The sequence below is a fragment of the Dipodomys merriami genome, unplaced genomic scaffold (assembly GCF_024711535.1).
Source record: "Dipodomys merriami isolate MVZ:Mamm:240054 unplaced genomic scaffold, mDipMer1.0.p SCAF_2, whole genome shotgun sequence".
Taxonomy (NCBI): domain Eukaryota; kingdom Metazoa; phylum Chordata; class Mammalia; order Rodentia; family Heteromyidae; genus Dipodomys; species Dipodomys merriami.
The window spans coordinates 18,707,334-18,733,150 of NW_027203381.1; the positions used below are offsets into that span (position 1 = coordinate 18,707,334).

Below are 25,817 nucleotides of genomic sequence, written 5' to 3' on the forward strand. Positions count from 1 at the left end.
AACAGAAAAAATAAACAGAAACTTGAGCCGTGGCTCAAGTGCTTAAGTGGGCAGAGTTCTAGCATTGAGCAAAAGAAGCTCAGTGACAGTGCCCAGGACCTGAGGTCAAGCCTCAGGACTGTGGGCGGGAGGGGGAAGGAAGAGGGAGAGATAGCTTAAAACAGAAAGGTCTACAAGATTATCTCCAGTTAACCAGAAAAATGTTGGCTTGGAGGTATGGCATTAGTCACAGAGTACCAGCCATGAGCAAGAAAGCTGAGTTCAAACCCTGGAACCAGTAACAAATTGAGTGAGAGAGAGAGAGAGAGAGAGAGAGAGAGAGAGAGAGAGAAAGCTTTTCAATTTCATGCTAACTTTTCATCTTTTTATAAGTAATGATTATTGCCTGATAATGCTTTTTTTCTTTTCTTTTTTAAAAAAATACATTTTTTATTGTAAAACTACTGTACAGAGGGATTACAGTTACATGAGTAAGGTAATGAGTACATTTCCTATCGAGCATTATTACCTCCTCCTTTGTTTTTCCTCTACCATCCCTTCCTTCCCCACATCCACAACTACTCCCCACCCCCAACTCCTTTTCTCCCTCCTTTCCCCCCCCCGCCCGTCCCCCCTCCCCCTGAAGTTGTAAAATTCATTTTCAACATAGTGTCTTGTACACTCATTGTTACAATGGGTCAACCTGTATCCCTATTTAAGCATTTTGTTTTTTCACTTCCCCTCCCCAAATTAGAAAAATGTATATACAAGATGAGGGCACCAGAATCAAATATAGTAAAAACAGAGGTTATACCATGGGAAAGGAACATACCAAAGAAACAACAACAAAAAATCACATAGTACATTATAAATATGTTAAAAACAATAGCAAGAAAGAGATCACCATTTGTGTCCCTATCTTGGGGTTCATTTCACGTACCATCATCTTGTACCATCATATGTACATAGCTTTTGACCTTTTCTGCTTGTCCTAGACTTATACTAGTTATTGCAATAAGGGAAACCATGGGAACTATGTGTCTTTGGGCCTGGCTTACTTCACTTAACTGATAATGCTTTAAAAAAAAAAAGAAAAGAAAGAAAGAAAATATTTCATTGGTACACTGCCATGTCCAATATATACCTGCATTTGAAGCCAATTTGAAGATTCAATTTAACTTGCAAATTATATTTATTGGGATAATTTCTCTTGGAAATTAGAGTTAACCAAAAATTTGATACATTGTTTTTAGTAAATCACATAATATATCATGATTATTTCATGATCTGGTTGGTGCCTGGAAGCTGTAATTGATTTTCCAACAGGAATGAAGGGACACATAGAATGTGGTTTCTAGAAAACAATGAACAATAAGAATCCTAGCTATTTCTTAAAGGATTATTAAAGTAGTAGCGGAGAATCACTGACTTAGGTGAAAGAATTGTATATTCTGCTTTCATGAAGGAAGGGGTGGCATAGACCAAGAAGCATTGTATTTATAACCTGATTTTAACTCTTTTATACAACTAGTTAATAATAATTCTTAAAAAAGAGTAAGCTAGTTGTTCCCTTGATGTGCACTCTAAAGAAGGGGATGGGTTCTAGCATTAAAGAGAGTAACTTTTGTGTCTAATGTAAGTTGTGTGTGGCTTTGTGATTTTGTGTGTGTGTGTGTGTGTGTGTGTGTGTGTGTGTGTGTGTGTGTATGTGTGTATCAGTTGTGGGGCTTGAACCCTAGGCCTGGGCACTGTCCCTCAGCTCTTCATCTCAGGGCTAGTGCTCTACCACTTGAGCCACAGCACCACTTCTGTTTTTCTGGTGGTTAATTAGAGATAAGAGTCTCTCACGGACTTTCCTGCCCAGGCTGGCTTTGAACCTCGATCCTATCTGAGTAGCTAGGATTACAGGTGAGCCACCAGCACCTGGCTGGATTTTTTTGTTGGTGCTGTTTGTTTATTTTCTTGCAAAGATGCTGTACAGAGAGATTACAGTTAAATCAGCAAGTTAATGAGTACATTTCTTGTTGGGCATTGTTACCCCCTCCTTTGTTTTTCTCCTACTATCCCTTCCCTCCCCTAGCTCTCTCATCCCCCCCCCCCCCGAGCCCCCGCAAACTTATAAGGTTCATTTCCAACATAGTATCTTGTAACAGGTCATCCTATGTCCTTGTTTCAGCATTTTGTTATTCTCCTTCCCCTCCCCAAATTAGATACATGCATATACAAAATGCAGGGTACCAAAATCAAATACGATGGCAGTACGGATATACCATAGGAGAACATAACAAAAGAAACCAAAAAATCACATAGTACATTAAAAACAACTATTTTTTAAAAATTTTTAGTCAGATTTTAAGCTTTCTTACTCTGTATTAAATCAAAGAATTACTGAATTGAATAAAATATATCTAGAGAGAAATTCCTGATACAGTTTTTGGAACATAATAAAACCAATCAATATAGATACATAGCTTCAAGGAAACTTTATTTCTCAAGAAATAATCCCTTTCAGAGCCCTCACAAGAATAGTATAATTGGAAATCAGCTGATGCAGGCTGATATATTCCAGTAGGCCTGCCTGGCCTACTAGTTGATAAATATTTAGAATTTCACCCCTGGGTGTAACCAGGAAGGAAACTGACCTTATCTCATGAAAAGAGTGTTTATGCAGCCTTTGTATTAAAAGTGTACTAACATAAATTATTTATAATATTACATGTTAAAATAGATATTGGTAGAAAATCAGCTACTCTTTAAGTTAAACTTCCTCTAAACTTCTCAGTTGTATATTATTCCCCATTTGTTTCCCTAATTGTTTAGAAACATTAAAAGACCAAAAATGCCTTTTATCATGACAGTCCAATAAAATTTGATAACATATTAAATATCTTTATTTCCTATATTATTTGGAATTTTCTTTGCTGTTCAGTTTATATTTCTGCAGCTGTTTATAATCTATAAAAGTTAGCATTAGTACTTATCCATAGTAACAGTATAACAGAAATTTCATAAAATACCTACTAAGATCATTAAGACAGGTAGCCGGGCTCACATCTGTAATCCTAGTTACTCAGGAGGCTGAGATCTGACAATTGTGGTTCAAAGTCTGCCCGGACAGGAAAGTTCATGAAAATCCTCTCCAATTAACCACCATAAAACTGGAAGTGGAGCTGTAGCTCCAAGTGATAGAGCATTAGCCTTGAGAAGAAGAGCTCAAGGACAGCGTCCAGGACAAGCCCCCAAGACCAAATAAATAAATAAATAAGACAGGTAATATAATTTTTAAGGACTTTTTAGTCAGACTGATACAAAGTAAAATCTAAAGCACCTATAATCCTCTCTACTAAGGAGACTGAGATCTGATGATTATAATTTGAAGCCAGTCCGCCAGACTTTTGCCTCCAATGAACTACCAAAACCCAGAAGTGAAAGTATGATTCAAGTGGTAGAGCTCCAGCCTTTAGCAAAAAAAAGCTGAGAGCATGAAGACCTGAGTTCAAGCCCCAATCATGGCAAAATTTAAAAAAGAAAAAGGAGTGGGGTCAAGGAGAGGGAGGTAAGCAGGGAATAACATAGTCATAATATTCAATGCATAGTCTACAAAATTAAGAAACTTGAAGGGAGGGCGTGGGGTGGAAGAAATGGAGGAAAATGATGAAAGGGATGACATTCATCAAGATGTATTGTATTCATAAAGTGGCTTGTTGAATGATAACTTCTTTGTACAACTACTTAAAGGTAATAAAATAAAAATATAACTTAAAAAAAGGAAAGACAGATTAGGATTTATATTTCTGAAGTAGTCACACTATCCCAGTGAGTTGTTCTTAACTGACCTGAGAGAAAATTCTAAACTCTTTCTCCTCTAGTAAATAAATCAGACATCAAATGGAATGAAAATACAATTAAGAGAACTTCAGGTTGATATTATGTTGCCAGTTCTAGATTTGAAGGCTGATCTCTCTTTTTTGCACCAAAATCATAATAGATAAACCATAGCAAATTGTAAGACATCAAAGTACAGAGTCAGGCCCAAAGCTGAGATTGATGTTTCTCGATGGCGCCAAAGCAGAGTAAATAGTGAGAGCCAGAGAGCCTGATGAGCCCCGTGCTGGAAGGAGGCAGCAGGGACTAGAAGCTCAGCTCCCCAGGGAAGAGCACTGGAGAGAATCCAGTGAGAGGCTGAAGACTGGGCTCCAGGTTCCCAGCTGGAAGCTTTGAGCTGCACTCAGTCTTTTATTGAAAACCTTGCTAGTTGCTTACTTTAAATTTCGTTGTCTTAGAGCCATTTTACATTCAAATTCTCAAAGACTGTTCACACTGAGGAAACAGTGGCAAAACCACAGTATATTTAGCTGTAAATTTTGGAACTGGACACTTATTTTTGGTAAGAGCTCATCATTACACTGTGGAAGTTTAACAATTTAGGCTGAGAATACAAATAAGAATCTGCTAAGTGAATTGATGAATAGGTTCTAAATACTCTTCTTGATTAGCTAATACATCATTTATTATATGAAATTCCTAGTTACCTGTACACTTGTTCAGTTTTAACTCAAACCCTTTAGTAGCTGATAAATCCACCTCTTGGCAAATAAACTTGAATTCTTTCCTGCCTAATTTTTCCAGTACTGTTATAATTGTAAGCAGTTACTTGCATTTTAATTCCTCTGTGTGAAGGAAAAAAAAAACATTGACTATTTTGGGGCTTACTTTGTTTATAAGGCTCAAGACCTCAATGTCATTGAAGAAGTGATTCGAATGATGCTAGAAATCATCAATTCCTGCTTGACAAATTCTCTTCACCACAACCCAAACTTGGTGTACGCACTGCTTTACAAACGAGATCTTTTTGAACAGTTTCGAACTCATCCTTCATTTCAAGATGTAATGCAAAACATCGATCTGGTAAGTTTCAAAGAAGGGGTATTTTTATGGTTTTGTTTTGTTTTGTTTTTGGTCACTCATGGGGCTTGAACTGTGGGCCTGGGCACTGTCCCTCAGCTCTTCAGCTCAAGTCTAGTGCTCTATCAAGTGAGCCACAGCACCACTTCTGGCTTTTTCTGTGTATGCGGTGCTGAGGAATTGAGCCCAGGGCCTCATGCATGTGAGGTAAGCACTAGCTACTACTGAGCCACCTTCCCAGCCCAATGATTCTACTTTGTATTTTTTTTAATTGTTTGCAAGACAGGAGCTTGTTTCATTGCCTTTGCTGGGCTCATAGTCACTATGTAGCTTAATCTGGCTCAAACTTAGCATCCTTCTGCCTCAGTCTCCTGAGTGCTAGGATTACAGGTGTATGCTACTATACTGGCATGTATAATTCCTTTTTAAATACTAAAGCAGAGGAAGTTTAATGTAACAAATTCTGGAAAGAGTTATCTACAATACTAAAAGTTCCTTCTTTCAACATTAACTATATTTAACAGTCAAGATGATAAAGAAGCACCGTTTCGAATGAGCATGTTTATTTCTTTGAGTGAGACTTGATATATTTTGTTTTGTTTTGTATTTTGTTTCCGTTTTGTCAGTAATGGGGCTTGAACTCTGGGCCTAGGTTCTGTCCCTCAGGTCTTCAGTTCAAGGCTAGTGTTCTACCACTTCAGCCACAGTGGTGGTTTATTGGAGATAAGTCTCACGGACTTTGCTGCCCAGGCTGGCTTTGAACCGTGATCCTCAGATCTCAGTCTCCTGAGTAGCTAGGATTATAGGCCTAGGGGTGAGCCACCCGCAGCACCCAGCTGAGACTTGATGTCTTTAGGTAAGTCTTCAAAAATTCATTCATTCACCATTATGAACCCATATTTCCACATGGATTTATGGGAACATCTTCAAGCAATCTTTTAAAACTTTTTTTCCGGCTCCATGTCCTTGTTAACTGAACTTACCTGGTATACTTAGTGAAATAACCAGACACATCCTTTACAAATTCTGTGATGATCAAGAGTGTTGGTTTCTTACTTCATTGTTGGTGGGAATGTAAACTTGTTCAACCACTTTGGAAAGCAGTATGGAGGTTCCTCAAAAGACTTCACATAGAACTCCCCTATGACCCAGCAATCCCACTTTTGGGCATTTACCCAAATGTTTACAAACAAGACCACACTAAAGCTACCAGCACAACTATGTTTATTGCAGCATTATTTACCATAGCTAAGATATGGAACCAACCCAGATGCCCCTCAGTAGATGAATGGATCAAGAAAATGTGGTATATATACACAATGGAATTCTATGCCTCCATCAGAAAGAATGACATTGCCCCATTTGTTAGGAAATGGAAAAACTTGGAAAAAATTATATTAAGTGAAGTAAGCCAGGCCCAAAGAAACATAGGTCCCATGGTTTCCCTTATTTGCAATATCTAGTATATGTATGAGTCGAGCGGAAAAGGTCAGATAATGTGATGTCAGGAAAATGAACCACACACATATGTATATATATATATATATGGTATGTGTGTAAATATACACACATACATATATTCTTTTATCCTTTCAAATTAACCTGATGCCAACTCTAGCTTTTTATGATTAGGACACTCCTGGTGTCTAATTAGGTATCTAATCTTTGGTCTAATTAGACCAAAGATACTCAAGAATAGGCATTTCAGATCCTGCTTTGTGACCCAGGCATACAGAGATAATCAAAAGTAGAAAATGTAGTGTTAGTACTGAAAATGTATAGTATTTAAGGCCCTTAAAGGCTATGATGCACATACTAGTAATCTTCTATGAAAATTAGCTCATGTCAAGCCTGACCCAAGAAGAGATGTGTTCATTTCTCAGTATCTGACAGGAATCTGCTTGTCAGACAAACACAATGAGAAGAAAGAAAGAAAGAAAGAAGAGAGAAAGAGAGAGAGAGGGAGAGAGGAAGGGAGGAAGGGAGGGAGGGAGGGAGGGAGGGAAAGAAAAGAGAAAAAAAAAGAATCATGGGTGATACTGTCAAAAAGAAATGTGCTTAGGGCTGGGAAGGTAGCTCAGTGGTAGAGTGCATGCCTTGCAAGCATGAGGCCCTGGGTTTGATTCCTCAGCACCACATAAACAGAAAAAGCTGGAAGTGGTGCTGTGGCTCCAGTGGTAAAGCGCTAGCCTTGAGCTGAAGAGCTGAGAGACAGCATCCAGACCTAGAGTTCAGGCCCCATGACTGGCAAAAAAAAAAAAAAAAAAAAAGAAATGTGCTCATTACCTGACTGGTAACTGTAATCCCTCTGTATACCATCTTTATAATAACAAAAAATTATAAAAAGTAAAATAAATAAAAATTCAAAGAAGAGTCATTGTCAAGAGATAGCAAAACTAGATTCTCAGTGATGATTCAGATGTTGGAACTACTAGACAGAGAATTTAAGTATGATTACTTAGAGTTAAAATGTTTGCTTAGACGAGCTGAACAAAGTATAAAATCCATTGGCCAAAACCAGCCCAATATTTGCCTTTGTGCAACAAGTAAACTATGACTACCTTCTGCATTTTTAAAGAGTTGTTTTAAAAAGAATATCATATGTAGCAGAAACTATATTATGAATGAGAGTGCCTAAAACAATTTTCTACCTGGTTCTTTTCAGAAAAAAAAAAAAATTTTCGGGCTGGGAAAGTGGCTCAATGGTAGAGCACTTGCCTTGCATGCCTGAGGCCCTGGGTTCGATTCCTCAGCACCTCATAAGCAAAAAAAGAAAAAAGCTGGAAGTGGCGCTGTGGCTCAAGTGGTAGAGCGCTAGCCTTGAGCTGAAGAGCTGAGGGACAGCACCCAGGCCCAGAGTTCAAGCCCCACGACCGGACCCAAGAAAAAAAAATTGTCATTGCTTGACCCAATAGAATAGGGATAATATGCATAAACACATAGTGAATTTTAGAGAAAGATGAAAACTATAAGAAAAAATATATGACAGACTAAGAATTACTGTGACTGAAAATTTCTGTGACTCATTGGGAAGCTTGAGTGTAGTTAAGGAAGGGAAAAAAAATCTATGATTTTGAAGGTAGTTTGATAGAAATTATGCAAATGTAGCCAGGTGCTGGTGGCTCACAGCTGTAATCCTAGCTACTCAGGAGGTTGAGATCTGAGGATCCGGTTTGGAGCCAACCCGGGCAGGAAAGTCTGTGAGACTCTTGTCTCCAATAAACCACCAGAAAACCGGAAGTGGCGCTGTGGCTCAAGTGGTAGAGCGCTAGCCTTGAGCTGAAGAGCTGAAGAACAGTGCCCAGGCTCAGAGTTCAAGCCCCACGACCAACAAAAGCAAAAAGAAATTATGCAAATGAAATGTAAAAATGAGAACACAGAACTGTAAGATGATGTCAAATGATCTAACTTACATATAATTGGAGTTATCAAAAGGAAAAGAAAAACAGATCAGAGGAAATAATGGCTGAGAATTTTTAATACTGAAAGTTTTCAAACAATAGATAGATAGAGCTTCTATCAGGATAAGTCCATCTGCAAACACAGAGACAGAGAATTTAAATATTAGAAAGAGCTGGGTGCCAGTGGCTCATACCGATAATCCTAGCTACTCAGGAGGCTGAGATCTGAGGATCACAGTTCAAAGCCAGCCCAGGCAGAAAAGTTCCTGTGAGGTTCTTATCTCCAGTTAACAACTCCAAATTGAATGTGATACTGTGGCCCAAGTGGTACAGTGCTATTCTTGAGCAAAAATTGTTCAGGGACAGTGGCCAAGCCCTGAGTTCAAGCCCCACAATGAACAAAAAAAAATTTTTTTGAGAGAAAATGCAATGTAGACTTTGAATGCAGCCAGAGAAAAGAGAAACATTATATACAGTGTTTATATAACAGAAAACGATAATGATAGGAATCTTCTAGTCAGAAGCAATGAAAGCCTAATAATGAAGTGATATCTTTTTTTTTGTTTTGTTTTGTTTTTGTTTTTGTTTTTGAAGTGATATCTTTAAATGCTGTGGTAGAAAAAAAAATCTTGCTAACCCAGATCTTATACTCTACAAAATAATTTAAAACTAAAAGCAAAATAGAGACATTGTAGGTAAGCAAAACACAGAACTTACTCTGATTCCAGGTATATACTCAACTGTGCTGTTATATTGTAGGCAATATATAAGCCAGTGGGCATAGCCACATTCCAACAGAGATTTAGGGAGGAAATCAAACCAGAGACCAAGATTAATCTCAGAGGCTTATAGGTTGCTCATGGACATAAGTGCAGAAATCCTTAATAATAGCAAATCTAACTGTATATCAAAGGAGTAATAAAGATATCAGGATCAAGTATAATTTATTCCAGGAACAGGGGCTGAATCACCCTTAAAAAACTAAATATCTAGCCAGACACCAGTGGCTCATACTCGTAATTCTAGCTCCTCAGGAGGCTGAGATCTGAGGATCATGGTTGAGGCTTGCCCATGCAATAATGTCTGTAGAACTCTTCTCTCCAATTAACCACCAAAAAGCTGAAAGTTAAACTGTGGTTCAAGTCGTAGGGCACTAGCCTTGAACAGAAAAACTCAGAGACAGTATCTAATCCCTTAGTTCAAGCCCCAGGACAGTCACAAAAGGAAAAAACAACAACAACAAAAACAGAATTAACTCATCATATCAATAAACTAAAGAAATAAAACCATATGATCACCTCAACACATGCAGAAAAAGTATTTGTTTAAACTCAATTTTTCATGATAAAAACCTATAATGAAACTAAATCATGCAAAGAATAAATATTAAAACTGCCTCTATCTGGTACTGAGTTTAATTTTTCTGGAAATAGTAAAACTCATCTACATTTTTTGAAAGACAATAGTTATACATGAATTCAAGTTTTAGTTGGCCCTTAGCAGTGTTAAGTTAGTGGTGATTTGTTTAATATGTTGTCTTTCTGGAATTTACTCTCAGTAGATTTAATATTATCCTACTCACTTGAATAAGGTGACCCTTATCAGCATACTCAGTTATTACAAATCTTTAGTCTACATATACAGTATAAAATCAGGAAATACAACTCCAACAGAGACATTGATGGGATAGGCTGTTGGTGATGGTAGCAACATGCATGTTTCACTGTTAACAGAGTACTTTCATGTGCTTTATTGGTATTGGTTCCTATGTGGTAGATGTAGCAACTTTGTTATTTTATAAACAGAAATTCTGAAATACACCTAAAATGATACTTGCTGACATTTTATGAACATTTAATATATGTAAGGCAGTTTTCACTTGGCAGATAATAACTAATTTAATTCTCACAACAACTTATAAGGCAGGCTCTGTATGTTTTCCTCATTTATACATCATTGAGGCATAGAAAATTTAAATAACTTGCCAGGACTTAAAGGATTTTTTTTTTTTGGTAAGGGTGATACACAAAGGGGTTACAGTTACATAATTAAGGTAATGAGTATGTTTCTTGTTGAACATTGTTACCTCTCCCTTATTTTCTCCCACTTCCCCCCCGCCCCCCCACCCCTCGCCTTCTCCCTAAATTGTAAAGACTTAAAGGATTTTAACCCAGCCAACTGGGCACTATTTAAGTTCTTTTTTTGGGGTCCGGTCGTGGGGGCCTAAACTCTGGGCCTGGGTGCTATACCTCAGCATTTCAGCTCAAGGCTAGTGCTCTACCACTTGAGCCATAGTGCTGCTTCCAGTTTTTTCTTTTTGCTTATGTGGTGCTGAGGAATTGAACCCAGGGCCTCAGGCATGCAAGGCAAGCGCTCTACCACTGAGCCACCTTCCCAGCCCTATTTAAGTTCTTTAAGTTCTCTAAGTTTCTGCCTGGGAGAAGTTGGGGGATTTTTTTTCCCCATGTAAATCCTCTGGAGATATCCACTACAGGATAACTTGTCAGTCAGTACCTGTAGTGATTAAAGCAAAAACTTGAGGGAAAAATAAAACAACTCAATGAGAGAATACATATGTATTTTGCTTTCTAGAACAGGCCTAATTGTTTTGAAAAAAACAAAAACTTAGCTCTCCACTTAACACTTGGGTAAGTGGCTATTTAGAAAAGAATGTTTACCTCACCTAGCACATACTGGCTTTTTACCCTCTTCTAATAGTCTTCCATCAGTTTATGATGAATAATCACTCACTGGTTTCATGACAAGTGGTTACTCAAAGAACACAACTGATTAATCAAGGCAAGGCATGAATTTGGACAATTGCTATTCAAAGCCAATAGTATGATGGTTAGTAGTTGACTATATGTAAATTTTATGAGCTACAGACCAATTGTGATAGGTGGAGGAAGCTATAAAACATGCACTGTGAGAGAGTACTTTTTTTGAAAGGTTGCCGTAGAGATACATTAACAAAGTTTATTCCCATTTTAGTTAAACATTTTACCTTAAGGTTTTCTTTTTTGGCTATGTCTTGTGCAGATATTTTCAAGGAAAACAAAATTTACCCACTTTCACAGTTTTAGTGCTTGCTGTACAAGTTTATTTTAAAAAATCTGTTGTAGTCATCATCATCACAAATTATAAATGCATGCAAATAGGTCCATATCATTGGGAGAGTTTCACACTTTTTTCTGGGATTTCATTCTGATTCTATTTGAAATTTCTGACTAAATATCCTATATCTTTTATTTCAAATATATTATACTCTTAAAAACTAAACGTAGGGGCTGGGAAGGAGGCTCAGTGGTAGAGCGCTTGCCTTGCATGCCAGAGGCCCTGGGTTCGATTCCTCAGCACCACATAAGCAAAAAGAAAAAAGCCGGAAGTGGCGCTGTGGCTCAAGTGGTAGAGGGCTAGCCTTGAGCTGAAGAGCTGAGGGACAGCGCCCAGGCCCATAGTTAAGGCCCCACGACTGGACCCAAAAAAAAAAAAAAAAAAAAAAAAAAAAAAAAAAAAAAAACTAAACGTAGGAATGTGCCAGTGTCTTAAGCCTGCAATCCTAGTAACTCAGGAGGCTGAAATCTGAGGATCTGCATTTAAAGCCAACCTGGGCAGGAAAGTCTGAGACTCTTATCTCCAATTAACCACCAGAAAGCTGGAAATGGAGCTGTGGCTCAAGTGGTAGAGCAATTGCCTTGAGCAAAATATCCAGGGATAGCACCCAGGTCCTGAGTTCAAGCCCCAGGATCAGCACCAAAAGGAAAAACAAAAAACTTAAGCCTAGTAGACATGTTGTTACACACTGGTAATCACAGCATTCAGGATAAAGACAGGAAGAAACATTTACTGAGAACCTGAGCCTCTTGCATGCTCACCAGCTCTTCTGTGGGATGAGGTCTCCTTGTAGCTTAGAGGTAGGCCAATGTAAGCCAGAGAACCAAACAGGATGGTCATCTCATCCCTTTGCTCTTTGGAGGTATATGGATGCTCACTCTTCGTTGGCTTGCAATGTCTTTATAATATGAATACTGTGTGTTCTGCTTGACTTTTGACTATAGGCATTTTGTTATCTTGGTAAAGAATATATAGAACTTTATTTGCTCATCTAAAGAGATTTCTTGTTACTGATAGTATTGGTACTGACCGGGGTGTGGCTCAGTGGTACAGCACTTGCCAAACACCATTGGCACTGATAAAGTGGCACAGTCAACTACAGAACCCTGTCTGTCCTGAGCGAAGAGAAAGGAAGAAAACCTCAACATATAGGAGTTGGCACAATTGCCTGTACCTGTGATTTTTCTTACAGTTTATTGTACAGTTGTGTTCCTAGTTGTTGGACCTAAACCTTCATGAATATTATTTTCCAAGTTGGAAATAATAACAGTAATATCAGTATACACAACAAAAGATAATGACAAAGATGATGTCCCTCTCCTTATAGTACAGGCATCACATTACAAGGTGGAAACAGTGATGAACTCCATAATCTCACAAGAAATAGATGTATAAATATTATCAGGAAGACTGTTCCTAGTACAGATTTACATCTACTATCATAAACAGCATATCTTACCGAAGGAATATATTTTGTTCCCTCATGATAATGTTAAATAAGTATTACTGCTAACAAGAATTATGATAACTGATTTATCTAATTATTTTTAGTAATATTTTGTATGTTTTGTATTATTAGCTAAGTATTTCTAATATCTAGTTCATTTGTATTTATCTTATTCTTTTTAATTTTCTTTTATATATATTTTGCAATATATGAAACAATGCTATGGTATATTACATTATTTATAAACTGATAGAACATAGACCATAAGAAAACCCTACCTTTCTTTTTTTTTTTTTTTTTTTTTTTTGTCTATCCTGGTGGCGCTTGAACTTTTGGCTTGGGAGCTGTCCCTGAGTCCTTTAGCTCAAGGTGAGTGCTCTGCCACTTGAGTTACAGTACCACTTCCAGTTTTCTGGTGGTTAATTTGAGATAAGAGTCTCACAGACTTTTTGTTTTGTTTTGTTTTGTTTTGCCAGTCATGGGGCCTGAACTCTGGACCTGGGCATTATCCCTCAGCTCTTCAGCTCAAGGCTAGTGCTCTACCACTTGAGCCACAGCACCACTTCCAGCTTTTTCTGCTTATGTGGTGCTGAGGAATCGAACCCAGGGCCTCATGTATGCAAGGCAAGCACGCTACCACTGAGCCACCTTCCCAGCCCTCTCACAGACTTTCCTGCTGAGGCTGGCTTCGAACCACAATCCTCAGATCTCTTAGCCTCCTGAGTAGCTAGGATTACAGGTGCCTGTAATCCCAGTGTTTTTTTTTGTTGTTGTTGTTGTTTTATTTTTTAGCTTATAGGCATATAAGTCAGAAAATTTTGAAGCCCACTGTTCTAGATTCTTGCTGATCAAAATCACCAGAAGATATTGATATAGAAGGTCTCTGGCAAGGAATAAGTATATTACAAAGCCTCCCAACTTTTTTTGATACTCAGCTGTATTTGAGAACTACTACTTTCCTCTGTTATCTTTCAAACATCATCCAATAACAAAATATCAGCTTCTAGTAAATATGAGAAAGACATTTTATGTCTGACAAATCTGTTTTTTACTTTTTTTCATTTCTTAGAATTTTTTTTTTTTTTTGGCTTGAAATCAGGGCCTGGGCACTGTAGCACTGTATCTGAGCTTCTTTTGCTCAAGTCTAGTGCTCTACCACCTGAACCACAGCACCACTTCCAGCTTCATCTGTGTATGTGGTTCTAAGGAATCAAACCCAGGGCTTCATGCATGCTAGGCAAACACTCTACCACCATGCAACATTCCCAGCCCCTTAGAGTATATTTTTAACACGTATGTTCCTTCTCTTTATTTTGCCCACAGCTATTTGGTTAAATCCCCTGAAATTTCTGATATCAACCATGTTTACCAGTAGAAAGTGATCATTTGTATGGATAGTCAATTTTGAAAACTTTATGTTTAAGATCTATAAAGGTAGTTATACAACAGGAAGGCTTTTTTTTTTTTTTTTTGCTTCTTTGTTGCACATTTTAAAATAAGAGTTTGAAGGAACCATTGTAATGTGTCTTTCTTCAAAGATTTAGTGACTAAGCCAGGTACCAGTGGCTCACGCCTATAATCCTCCTACTCAGGAGGCTGAGATCTGAGGATCACCGTCCAAAGCCAGCCGGGGTAGGAAATTCCAAGAGACTCTTATCTCCAATAAACCACTAGAAAACTGGAAATGGCGCTGTGGCTTAAGCAGTAGAGTGCTCACCTTCAGCACAGGGGAGAGCACAGGGACAACACCCAAGCCCAGAGTTCAAGCCCCATGACTGAAAAAAAAAAAAGATTTAGTGACTATGTTACAGAAATGGATTTATGAGTCTACTGTGTCAATTGAATCCCAGAATCCCAAAAGAAGCTTACAAAAATAAGATATATAAGCACATACTGGGGAACCAACCTGTGTGGATATAATAAGCAACTTGTGAAAGAATGGATGATCATTTCTTTATCTCAAGCAACTTTCTTGTTTATCTGGAATGAAAAGCAATATAATCAGCCACAGCTGCCTTTGCTGTTAGTCGTTTTCTGAGGTGGGAGGCACACACTTGGTAATGATTCTAACTCCATTGGGACATCTTTACTTTCCGGAACAAATACCTAACTTGGTTTACTTTCAACTAGAATAGTTAAGAGAAAAGGTATGGTCTTCTTAATAATTAATATTTAGAAGAGTAATTTAAAAGAACCTCACTAATGAACTTCAGGAAATGAAAACAAGAGTTTCTTTGTTTTTTTCTATTTTGCTCTTTGTTTTCTTTCCTTTTTGTTCTGTATGTTTGCTTATATGTCTTTGGGAGTATAAGAGGAGCACAGAAATAGAGGAACAAAGGATGAACAAATGAAGCAATGGTATTCACTGGATACTGTGTTGAAAATGAATTATACAACTTGTGCGTAGGGATAGTAGGAAAAAACTGGGCAAGAGTGAAGGAAGGGGAGACACTGTCCAAAAAGAAATGTACTCTTTACCATATTTACATAACTGTAACCCCTCTGTACATTACCTTTATAATAGCAATTTTTAAAAATTAAATGAAAAAGACCTCACTTAAGCTAGGCAAGGAGCTCTACCACTGAGCCACCTTCCCAGCCCTGCTTTCTTATTAAGAATTTTTCTGAGGGCTGGAAAAGTGGCTCAGTGGTAGAGCACTTGCCTTGCATGCATGAGGCCCTGGGTTCGATTCCTCAGCACCACATAAGCAAAAAGAAAAAAAGCCAGAAATGGCGCTGTAGCTCAAGTGGTAGAACGCTAGCCTTGAGCTAAAGAGCTGAGGGACAGCACCCAGGCCCAGAGTTCAGGCCCCACGACCGGACCCAAAAAAAAAAAAAAAAAAAAATTTCTGAGACCTCCTATAAAGCTTCAAAATTGATGAATTTTACTTTGAGCTAACTTGAGCTTCTTTCAATGACATACAAATACCAGATGAGGTAGCACAAGAATAAGCAAAATTTGGGAGGCTGATAAATCTACAACAAGAAAACAGTCATCCCTGAATGTGTACTGTTGATGCTTGCTATCAGATGTCATAAAGAGAAGGATGCACAGGGCTGGGAATGTGGCTTAGAGGTAGAGTGCTTGCCTAGCATGCATGAAACCCTGGGTTTGATTCCATAGTACTATATATACAGTAAAGGCCAGAAGTGGCACTGTGGCTCAAGTGGTAGAGTGCTAGCCTTGAGCAAAAGAAGCTCAGGACCTAAGTTCAAGCCCCAGGACTGGCAAAAAAAGAAAAGAAATAAAAACAGGGTGCACATAGAAGGGAAGGTAAAGTTAAAAGCCAAATCTGCTTAGAACTGGAATTAGGATAGTTTTACTACAATGTGAGAAAGGTATCTACTTAAAATACATTTTATACAACTATTTGTTTAAAAATTTTATAGCCAGATGGCAGTGGGCTCATAAAACCTGTAATTCTATGCTACTCCAGAAGCTGAGATCTGAAGATCAGAGTTCAAAGTCAGCCTGAGCAGCAAAGTCTATGAGACTCCAATCAACTACCAAAAGCTGTGGCTCAAATGGTAGAGTGCTAGCTTTGAGCGAGGGGGGTTTGGGGGAGAAGCTCAGCTCCTAGGCCCTGAGTTCAAGCCCTAGGATAGGCACTAGGTAGGTAGGTAGGTAGGTAGGTAGGTAGATGATCTTAAGCTAGTCACAGTGGTATAGATCTGTAATACCAGCTACTTGTGAAGCTGGGACAGAGAAATTGTGTGTTCAAGACCAACCTGGGAACCCAACTCAATGGCTCACACTTACAATCCTAGCTACTTAAGCATGGAGATAGGGCTATTACAATTTGAGGCCAGTCTGGACCAAAAAAAAAAAAAAAAATGTGGCTTAGTGGAAGAATACTTACCTAGTATGCATGAAGATAAGGTCAAAAGTGGTGCTGTGGCTTAAGTGGTAGAGTACTAGCCTTGAGCAAAAGAAGTTCAGATACAGTGCCCAGGCCCTGAGTTCAAGCCCTAGGACTGCCCCCCCCCCAAAAAAAAAGAGCTTAAGTAGTAGACCTCTACTTAGAAAGCTCCAGGTCCTGAGTTCAAACCCTAGTATGTAGAGAAGGGAGGGAGGGGGAGACCTACTTGAGCGTAAGGGCAACACCCATCTCAAAAGAATTTATTTAAAAAATATCTCTTTTCATTTCCAGGTGATCACCTTCTTTAGCTCAAGGCTGCTACAGGCTGGAGCTGAGCTGTCAGTAGAACGGGTCTTGGAAATTATTAAGCAGGGGGTTGTTGCACTGCCTAAAGACAGACTAAAGGTAAGATGGCTAAAGAAGTAGTCACTGAAACAGTCAAATCACAGATGTAAATATCTGTTTCTGAGCATACCCTATTCAGAATTATATTGCTTGCCTGGTACTTTCTTTGCTAGAAAAGGTAAATATTGCCTCCTCCAGTAAGTATATACTGATTCTCAGAAATGTGATGAAGCTTTCAGTAGCTGTTCAAAAGAAAATAGAAAAAAGGGCTAATGCCTAATGCCCTAAAATACACCATCGTGTATTTTACTAGGAACTACCACACATTCTATGAGTGCTTCATAAACTGTTACCAAAGAGGCAGATTCTTTTTTAACCCAGTGAGGCAAATTCCAGCTTACAAATATCATCAAGGGTTGTTAGGAAAGTGCTGATGGTAATGGAGAAGATAACTACTATAATAGCTAATGCTTACCTACTGTTTACTGAGTGTCACACAGGGTTTTTGCATCTTAAATATATCAACTCATTCTGTCCTCACAACAGCCCTAAAAGTGGGTAATATTGTCTGAACTGTTCAGATAAGGAAACCAATAGAGAGATTATAAAGTCATGTAGCTAGAAAATGATTGAGCTAGGAGCTTCAGACCCAGAAAGTCTGACTCCATAATCTCCACACTGTTTGGTATATTCCTGAAATGTAGTAGTGGACAAAAAGAAATACTTTGCAGAAAAAGTAGGGGAAATTATGTGTGGGTTTTTTGGGGGTCATTTGTGGGGCTTGAACTTGGGACTATGAGCTCTTTTGCTCAAGGCTGGTGCTCTACCACTTTGAGACCCAGCTCCACTTCTGGTTTTCTAATGGTTAATTGGGGATAAAAGTCTCACAGACTTTCCTGCCTGGGATGGTATTGAATCAGGATCCTCAGATCTCAGTCTCCTTAGTAACTAGGATTACAGTGTGAGCCACCAGCTCCAGGCTAAATTCTCAAAGACATTTACATTTATTTGGCTGATGAACTACTAAAGTAATCTTGTGATTTAAAGTTCAGATTTAAAGACTAATTGTCTCATAGGAAAAATGTGAAGGGATATTAGGGAGGCCCAGAAATATGTAGTATTGTAACACATTTTACTTTAATTTTTTTATCATGTCTAATTTTTTAGAGTATTTTCTCCTCATTGAATAGTACAGGCTCTCCTGGTGGGTGTTTGGTCTTCATGTGGGCTTTTATCACAATCAGTCTCTGTTCTGGTACTGTTTGGGGACACTTTTTTCAGCATAATTTCTATAACCACTGCTAAATTAATGCTTGAGAGATATTGTTGTAGGATGTAAAAATATTTTCAGTTATAATAACAGAGTTTGTAAAACAACAGCACATTAGTCATCCTAATCACTTCCAGAAGTCCCAGAGCACATAAACAGCAGTGAGATTTACAGTCCTGAGCAAGATGGCAGGTGTTCTTCTGGTCAGCTGGGTCACACCACAATGCAGTAGCTCACTCTGAGTAATTCCTGAGAGTTCTTAAAATGTTAAGAATCCACTAATTCCTATTCTTACATGAAGTAGAACTCTGGTTTGCTGGTTTGTATTTATCTTTATACTATTTCAAATTTATTTGAACTATACTATGTGAACCAGCCCAAAAATCCATGAAGATTACCATGGCTGTTTCCAAGAAGTGATAGATCTTGGTGTCTAAACTGATTCAAGAAAGAAATAGGGCTGGGAAAGTGGTTCAGTGGTAGAGTGCTTGCCTTGCATGCATGAGGCCCTGGGTTCGATTCCTCAGCACCACATAAGCAGAAAAACCTGGAAGTGGCACTGTGGCTCAAGTGGTAAAGCACTTGCCTTGAGCTGAAGAGCTGAGGGACAGTGCCCAGGCCCAGAGTTCAGGCCCCACAACCAACCAAAAAAAAAAAAAAAAAAGGAGTAAAATATCAGAAAATTGTAGATAATGTAGAGGACAAGAGAAGGGAGATTTTGATTTAATTAAGGAAACAGCAAGTAGAAGTAAAAAGATTGAGATTAAAGAGCAATTTATTTAGGCTATGCTTTAAAAAGTGGAGTGGATCTTGGTGATAATGTACTTTAGCTTTGGCTGTGAGTGTGAGGGTCTGAGATAGCATGGATGTTGATGAAAGTTAATGTGATTGAACCAGCTAATGGACTGGGCCCTAGGATAAATGGAATAGGCATCTAGAAGCCACAAGGGGGTAGGGGACAATTATAAGGAAAAGCACATATGACCAGGGCTGTTGGCTTGAGGATAAAATAATACTAGCCAAGGAGCAACAAATTAAGCAAAAAGGATAGCAGTCTTACCTCCAGATGGATATTGGGGTATGAAAGACCTGGGGGATGGGAGTCTAGAGTGGAAGGCCCAATTTCAGTTGAAGAAGAGATAAGGGTGTCTTTAGCAAAGTAGTAGGGTATAAAATTAATCCACAAAAATCAATAGCTTTTCTGTATGCCAACAATGAGAAGAGCAAGGTGGAAATCAGGAAAGCAACTCCCTTTGTAATAGCCTCAAAAAAAATTAAATTAAGTACCTAGGAATTAACTTACCCAGAGAAGTGAAGACCTCTATAATGAAAACTTTAAAAACTGAAAAAAGGAAATTAAAACAAATCTAAGGAAGTAGAAAAACTTCCAAAGCCCCTGGATTAGGACTAACATCATGAAAATGGCAGTACTGCCAAAAGCTTATCAATGCAATACCCATCAATATCCCAACATCATTCTTTTTCTTTCTTTTTTTTCTTTTTCTTTTTTTTTTTTTTTTTTTTTTTTTTGTCCATTATGGGGCCTGAACTCTGGGACTGGGCACTGTCTCTCAGCTCTTCAGCTCAAGGTTAGCACTCTACCACTTGAGCCACAGTGCCACTTCTGGCTTGTTCTGCTTAAATGGTGCTAAGGATTCAAACCCAGGGTCTCATGCATACAAGGCAAGCACTCTACCACTGAGCCACCTTCCCAGCCCCCAACATCATTCTTTAAGGAAATAGAAGAAACAATCAAAAATTCATATAGAATAATAGAAGACCCCAAATAGCAAAAACAGTCTTTAACAGGAAGAACAGTGCTGGAGGAATATCAATACCAAACTTCAAACTCTATTACAAAGCCATAGTAATAAAAACAGCTTGGTATTGTCACAAGAACAGGCCTGAGGATTGATGGAATAGAATTGAAGACCCAGAAATGAACTCACAGACCTATGGCCACCTAATCTTTGATAAGGGAGCCAATAAAATGAAATGGAAGAAAGAAAAGCCTTTCAACAAATAGTTCTGGCAGAGCTGGCTGTACACATGTAGAAAACTGAAGTTAGATCCTTATATATCACCCTGCACCAGAAGCAATTCCAAATGGATCAAAGACCTCAAGGTAAAAACAGATACCCTGAAAATATTACAGGAAGGAATAGGGAAAACATTAGAGCTCCTTTCTTAATTAAAAACCCAGAAACTAGCAAGTCAAAGAAAGGATGAATAAGTGGGATTGTATTAAACTGCAGAGCTTCTGCCTAGCAAAGTCATAGCTAACATATTAAATAGAAAGCCCACAGATTGTGTGAAGATCTTCACTAGCCATACAACAGACAAGGTCCTCATATCTAAAATATACTTAGAGCTCAAAAAATTAAATAGCCCAAAAACAAATCCTCAAAGAAACAACCACCCCACTAACAAGTGGGCTAAAGACTTAAAGAAAGGCTTCTCTGGAGAGGAACTAAGAATGGCCAGTAGCTAGATATTATAGAGAAAGAACATACAACCATCCAAGACAAGTCCAAGAAATATGATAGATCTATCCAACACCTGGAAGACACCATCAGAAGGCCTAATCTAAGGATAATGGGTGTAGAAGAGCACCTAGAAACAGAAGTTAATGGTCTAGGATATTTGTTTAACAGGATCCTAGCAGAGAACTTCCCAAACATACAAAAAGATAGGCCTATTCAGATACAAGAAGCTTTTAGAACCCCAAATAGACCAGACCAGAATAGGACATCCCACCGTCACATTATAATCCACACAGGATCAACTCAGACCAAGGAAAAGATCCTTAAAGCTGTCAAGGAGAAAAGGGTAATCACCTATAAAGGGAAACCAATTAGAATCACCTCAGATTTCTCAGCAGAGACAATCAAAGCAAGAAGAGCCTGGAATGATGTATGCCATGCCCTAAAAACAAACAACTATCAACCAAGAATAGTGTACCCAGCTAAACTCTCCTTCATAACTGAAGTCCAAATAAAAACCTTCCATAGCAAAGAAAAATTGAAACAATACATCTCCACCAAACCAGCCCTACAAAAGATTCTTAAAGATGTCCTACACATAGAAAACCAACAAGACCGCAACAAAGGCCAAGAAACTGCACCCAAACTGAGAATCCAAGAACCATAGGAAGAACCCAGTTTTTGCAGTCCCCAAGAAGGTGGATAACATGGCAGGAACTCCCAAATACCTCTCAGTCCTATCTCTTAACGTTAACGGACTGAACTCTCCAATTAAGCGACATAGACTGTCTAGTTGGATTAAAAAACAAGACCCTTCTATCTGCTGCCTGCAGGAGTCACATCTTGCCCGTAAAAACAAACACATTTTCAAAGTTAAAGGCTGGAACAAAATCTACCAAGCAAATGGCCCCCATAAACAGGCGGGAGTTGCAATCCTAATATCAGATAAAATAGACTTCAAATTAAAATTCGTGAGAAGAGATAAAGAAGGTCGCTACATACTAATTAAAGGATCTCTCCTTCAGGAGGATATTACAATTCTAAATATCTATTCGCCAAACAATGGAGCACCCAAATTTATCAAAGAAACACTACTTTCCCTCAAATCCCATATAGATCCAAAGACATTAATTGTTGGGGATTTTAACACACCACTCTCCCCACTAGATAGATCAACTCGGCAAAAACTCAACAGAGAAACTGCAGATCTAAACAACTGCATAGATCAACTAGACTTAACAGACATCTACTGAACATTTCACCCAGTAGCATCAGAATACACGTTTTTCTCAGCAGCACATGGAACGTTTTCTAAAATAGACCACATTTTAGGCCACAAAGCAAACTTGTCTAAACTCAGAAACATTGAAGTTATACCTTGCATTCTCTCTGACCACAAGGGAATAAAATTAGAACTCAACACCAAAAGCCACCAAAGAAAGTCCGGTATCACATGGAGGCTGAACAACACACTGCTGAACCAAGAGTGGGTCATGGAAGAGATTAGAAAGGAAATTCAAATGTTCATGCTATTCAACAAAAATGAACACACAAATTACCAGCTCCTCTGGGACACAGCAAAGGCAGTACTCAGAGGCAAGTTTATAGCTCTGAGCTCCTACATCAACAAATTGGAGAGATCTGAAACTAGCAATTTAATGACACATCTAAACCTCCTTGAAAAAGAGCAGCAAGATAAACCCCAATCCAGTAGACGGAAAAAAATAATCAAAATTAAATCAGAATTAAATGAATTAGAATCCAAAAAAACTATAGAAAGAATCAACAAAACAAAGAGTTGGTTCTTCGAAAAACTTAACAAAATTGACAGACCCTTAGCAAATCTTATCAGAAAAAGAAGAGAACACACCCAAATTAATAAACTCAGAGATGAGAATGGAAACATCACCACAGAAACAACCAAGATTCAGAACATTATAAGGGAATACTTCTCAAAACTTTATGCTAATAAGTTTGAGAACTTGACAGAAATGGACCTCTTCCTAGCAAATATTGACATGCCAAAACTAAACCAAGATGAGTTAAACTATCTTAACAGGCCCATATCAAGCACTGAAATAGAAACAGCAATAAGAGACCTCCCAGCTAAGAAAAGTCCCGGACCAGATGGTTTTACAGAGGAATTTTACAAGGCCTTCAAAGCAGAGCTCACACCAATACTCCTCCAACTCTTCAATGAAATTGAAAGAGAAAGCTCACTACCCAACACATTCTATGAAGCCATCATAACCCTCATCCCAAAACCAGGCAGGGACTCATCAAAGAAAGAGAACTATAGACCCATTTCTTTGATGAACATTGATGCAAAACTTCTCAACAAAATTTTGGCCAATCGACTTCAACAATTCATCCAAAAAATCATACACCACGATCAAACAGGATTCATTTCAGGGATGCAAAGCTGGTTCAATATACGCAAATCAATTAATATTATTCATCACATCAACAGGAACAAGAATAAGAACCACATGGTTATCTCAATAGATGCAGCAAAAGCATTCGACAAGATCCAACACCCCTTCATGATGAAGGTTTTGGAAAAATTAGGAATCCATGGAACATTCCTCAATACAATAAAGGCTGTATATGACAAACCTACAGCCAGCATTATACCCAATGGTGAAAAACTAAAGCCATTTCCTCTTAACTCAGGAACAAGACAAGGATGTCCACTCTCTCCACTTCTCTTCAATCTAGTATTAGAATGCCTAGCTACAGCAATAAGACAAGATGCAGACATAAAGGGGATCCAAATAGGGAAAGAAGAAATAAAACTCTCCCTCTTTGCAGATGACATGATCTTGTACTTAAAGAATCCCATAGACTCCACTCCCAAATTACTCAAGCTGATTCAAAACTTTGGCAAAGTAGCAGGTTATAAAATTAACCCCCAAAAATCAATGGCTTTTCTGTATGCCAACAATGAGAAAAGTGTGGCTGAAATTAGGAAAGCAACTCCATTTGTAATAGCCCCACAAAAAATAAAATACCTAGGAATTAACTTAACTAAAGAAGTGAAGGACCTCTATGATGAAAACTTTAAAATCTTGAAAAAGGAAATCAACACAGAACTAAAAAAATGGCAAAGCCTCCCTTGCTCCTGGATTGGAAAGATTAACATCGTGAAAATGGCAATACTTCCCAAGGCTATCTACAAATTCAACGCAATACCTATCAAAATTCCAACCTCATTCTTCAAGGAAATAGAAGAGGCAATCCAAAAATTCATATGGAACAATAAAAAACCCTGAATAGCAAAAACGCTCCTCAATGGAAAGAACACTGCTGGAGGAATATCAATACCAAATTTCAAACTCTACTATAAAGCCATAGTAATCAAAACAGCTTGGTATTGGCATAAGAGCAGACCTCAGGACCAATGGAATAGAATTGAAAACCCAGAAATGAACCTACAGACCTATAGCCAACTAATCTTCGATAAGGGAGCTAAAACAATAGAATGGAACAAAGACGGCCTCTTCAGTAAATGGTGCTGGCAAAATTGGTTAACTACATGTAGAAAACTAAAGCTAGATCCTTATATATCACCCTGCACCAGAATCAACTCCAAATGGATCAAAGACCTTGAAGTCAAAGCAGACACTCTGAAAACATTACAGGATGGAATAGGAGAAACCCTAGGTCTCCTTGGCTCAGGCCGAAATTTTTTGAATAGAGACCCGGAAACACAACAAATAAAGAAAGGTTGGACAAATGGGATTGCATAAAGTTGCAGAGCTTCTGCAGGGCAAATGACATAGCTAGCAAGATCAATAGAAAGCCCACCGATTGGGAGAAGATCTTTACTAGCCATACAACGGACAAGGGTCTCATATCTAAAATATACTTGGAACTCAAAAAATTAAACCCCCCAACAACAAATCCTCAAAGAAACAACTGCCCAATAAATAAGTGGGCTAAAGTCTTAAAGAGAAACTTCTCTGAAGAAAGATGGCCAATAGACACATGAAGAAATGTTCAACATCCCTAGCCATAAAAGAAATGCAAATCAAAACAACATTGAGATATCACCTCACCCCAGTTAGAACGGCAAAAATCAAGAACTCTAACAACAACAGATGCTGGAGGGGATGTGGACAGAAAGGAACCTTACTTCATTGTTGGTGGGAATGTAAACTTGTTCAACCACTTTGGAAAGCAGTATGGAGGTTCCTCAAAAGACTTCACATAGAACTCCCCTATGACCCAGCAATCCCACTTTTGGGCATTTACCCAAATGTTTACAAACAAGACCACACTAAAGCTACCAGCACAACAATGTTTATTGCAGCATTATTTACCTTAGCTAAGATATGGAACCAACCCAGATGCCCCTCAGTAGATGAATGGATCAAGAAAATGTGGTATATATACACAATGGAATTCTATGCCTCCATCAGAAAGAATGACATTGCCCCATTTGTTAGGAAATGGAAAAACTTGGAAAAAATTATATTAAGTGAAGTAAGCCAGGCCCAAAGAAACATAGGTCCCATGGTTTCCCTTATTTGCAATATCTAGTATATGCATGAGTCAAGCGGAAAAGGTCAGATAATGTGATGTCAGGAAAATAAACCCTTAGATATGTATTTTAATGTTTTTTTTCTTTCATGCATGTGTTTCTAACGCATTTATAAGATTATCTCTTTGTTGCTTTGTATGTCCCTCCCCCACAGTATAACCCCTGCTTTCACTATATTTGATGTCAGTATAACTTGAGGAGGAGACAGGGAAAAACCAGTTGTTTAAGGATACAGGTGGACCTGTTGCAACAATGAGAAGTACAAGTCGTCATGTCCAAAACGAGCTTTACAACGTCGGTGTGGGGTGGAGGGGGGGGAATGGGGGGGAAGGAGAAGGATTGGGATTGGGGGGGAGGGGGGAGGCTGGGAAGGGACGTGAAGGGTAAACAAAAGGAGGAGGCTGCAATGCTTGGTAAGAAATGTACGCATTATCCTGCCCATGTAATTGTAACCCCTCTGTACAGTATGT

The 25,817-nt window shown here is 38.4% G+C and overlaps 1 protein-coding gene across 4 annotated transcripts in view; it reads left to right on the forward strand.

Annotated features, from left to right (window-relative positions):
• Positions 1-25,817, forward strand: part of Dym (dymeclin) — a 320,347-nt gene that overhangs the window by 248,331 nt on the left and 46,199 nt on the right. For all 4 annotated transcript variants that reach the window (XM_070029178.1, XM_070029181.1, XM_070029180.1 and 1 more), the window contains 2 exons: positions 4,705-4,887; positions 16,998-17,111. In XM_070029178.1, the coding sequence (XP_069885279.1) occupies positions 4,705-4,887; positions 16,998-17,111 (297 nt within the window). The remainder of the gene's footprint in view (positions 1-4,704; positions 4,888-16,997; positions 17,112-25,817) is intronic.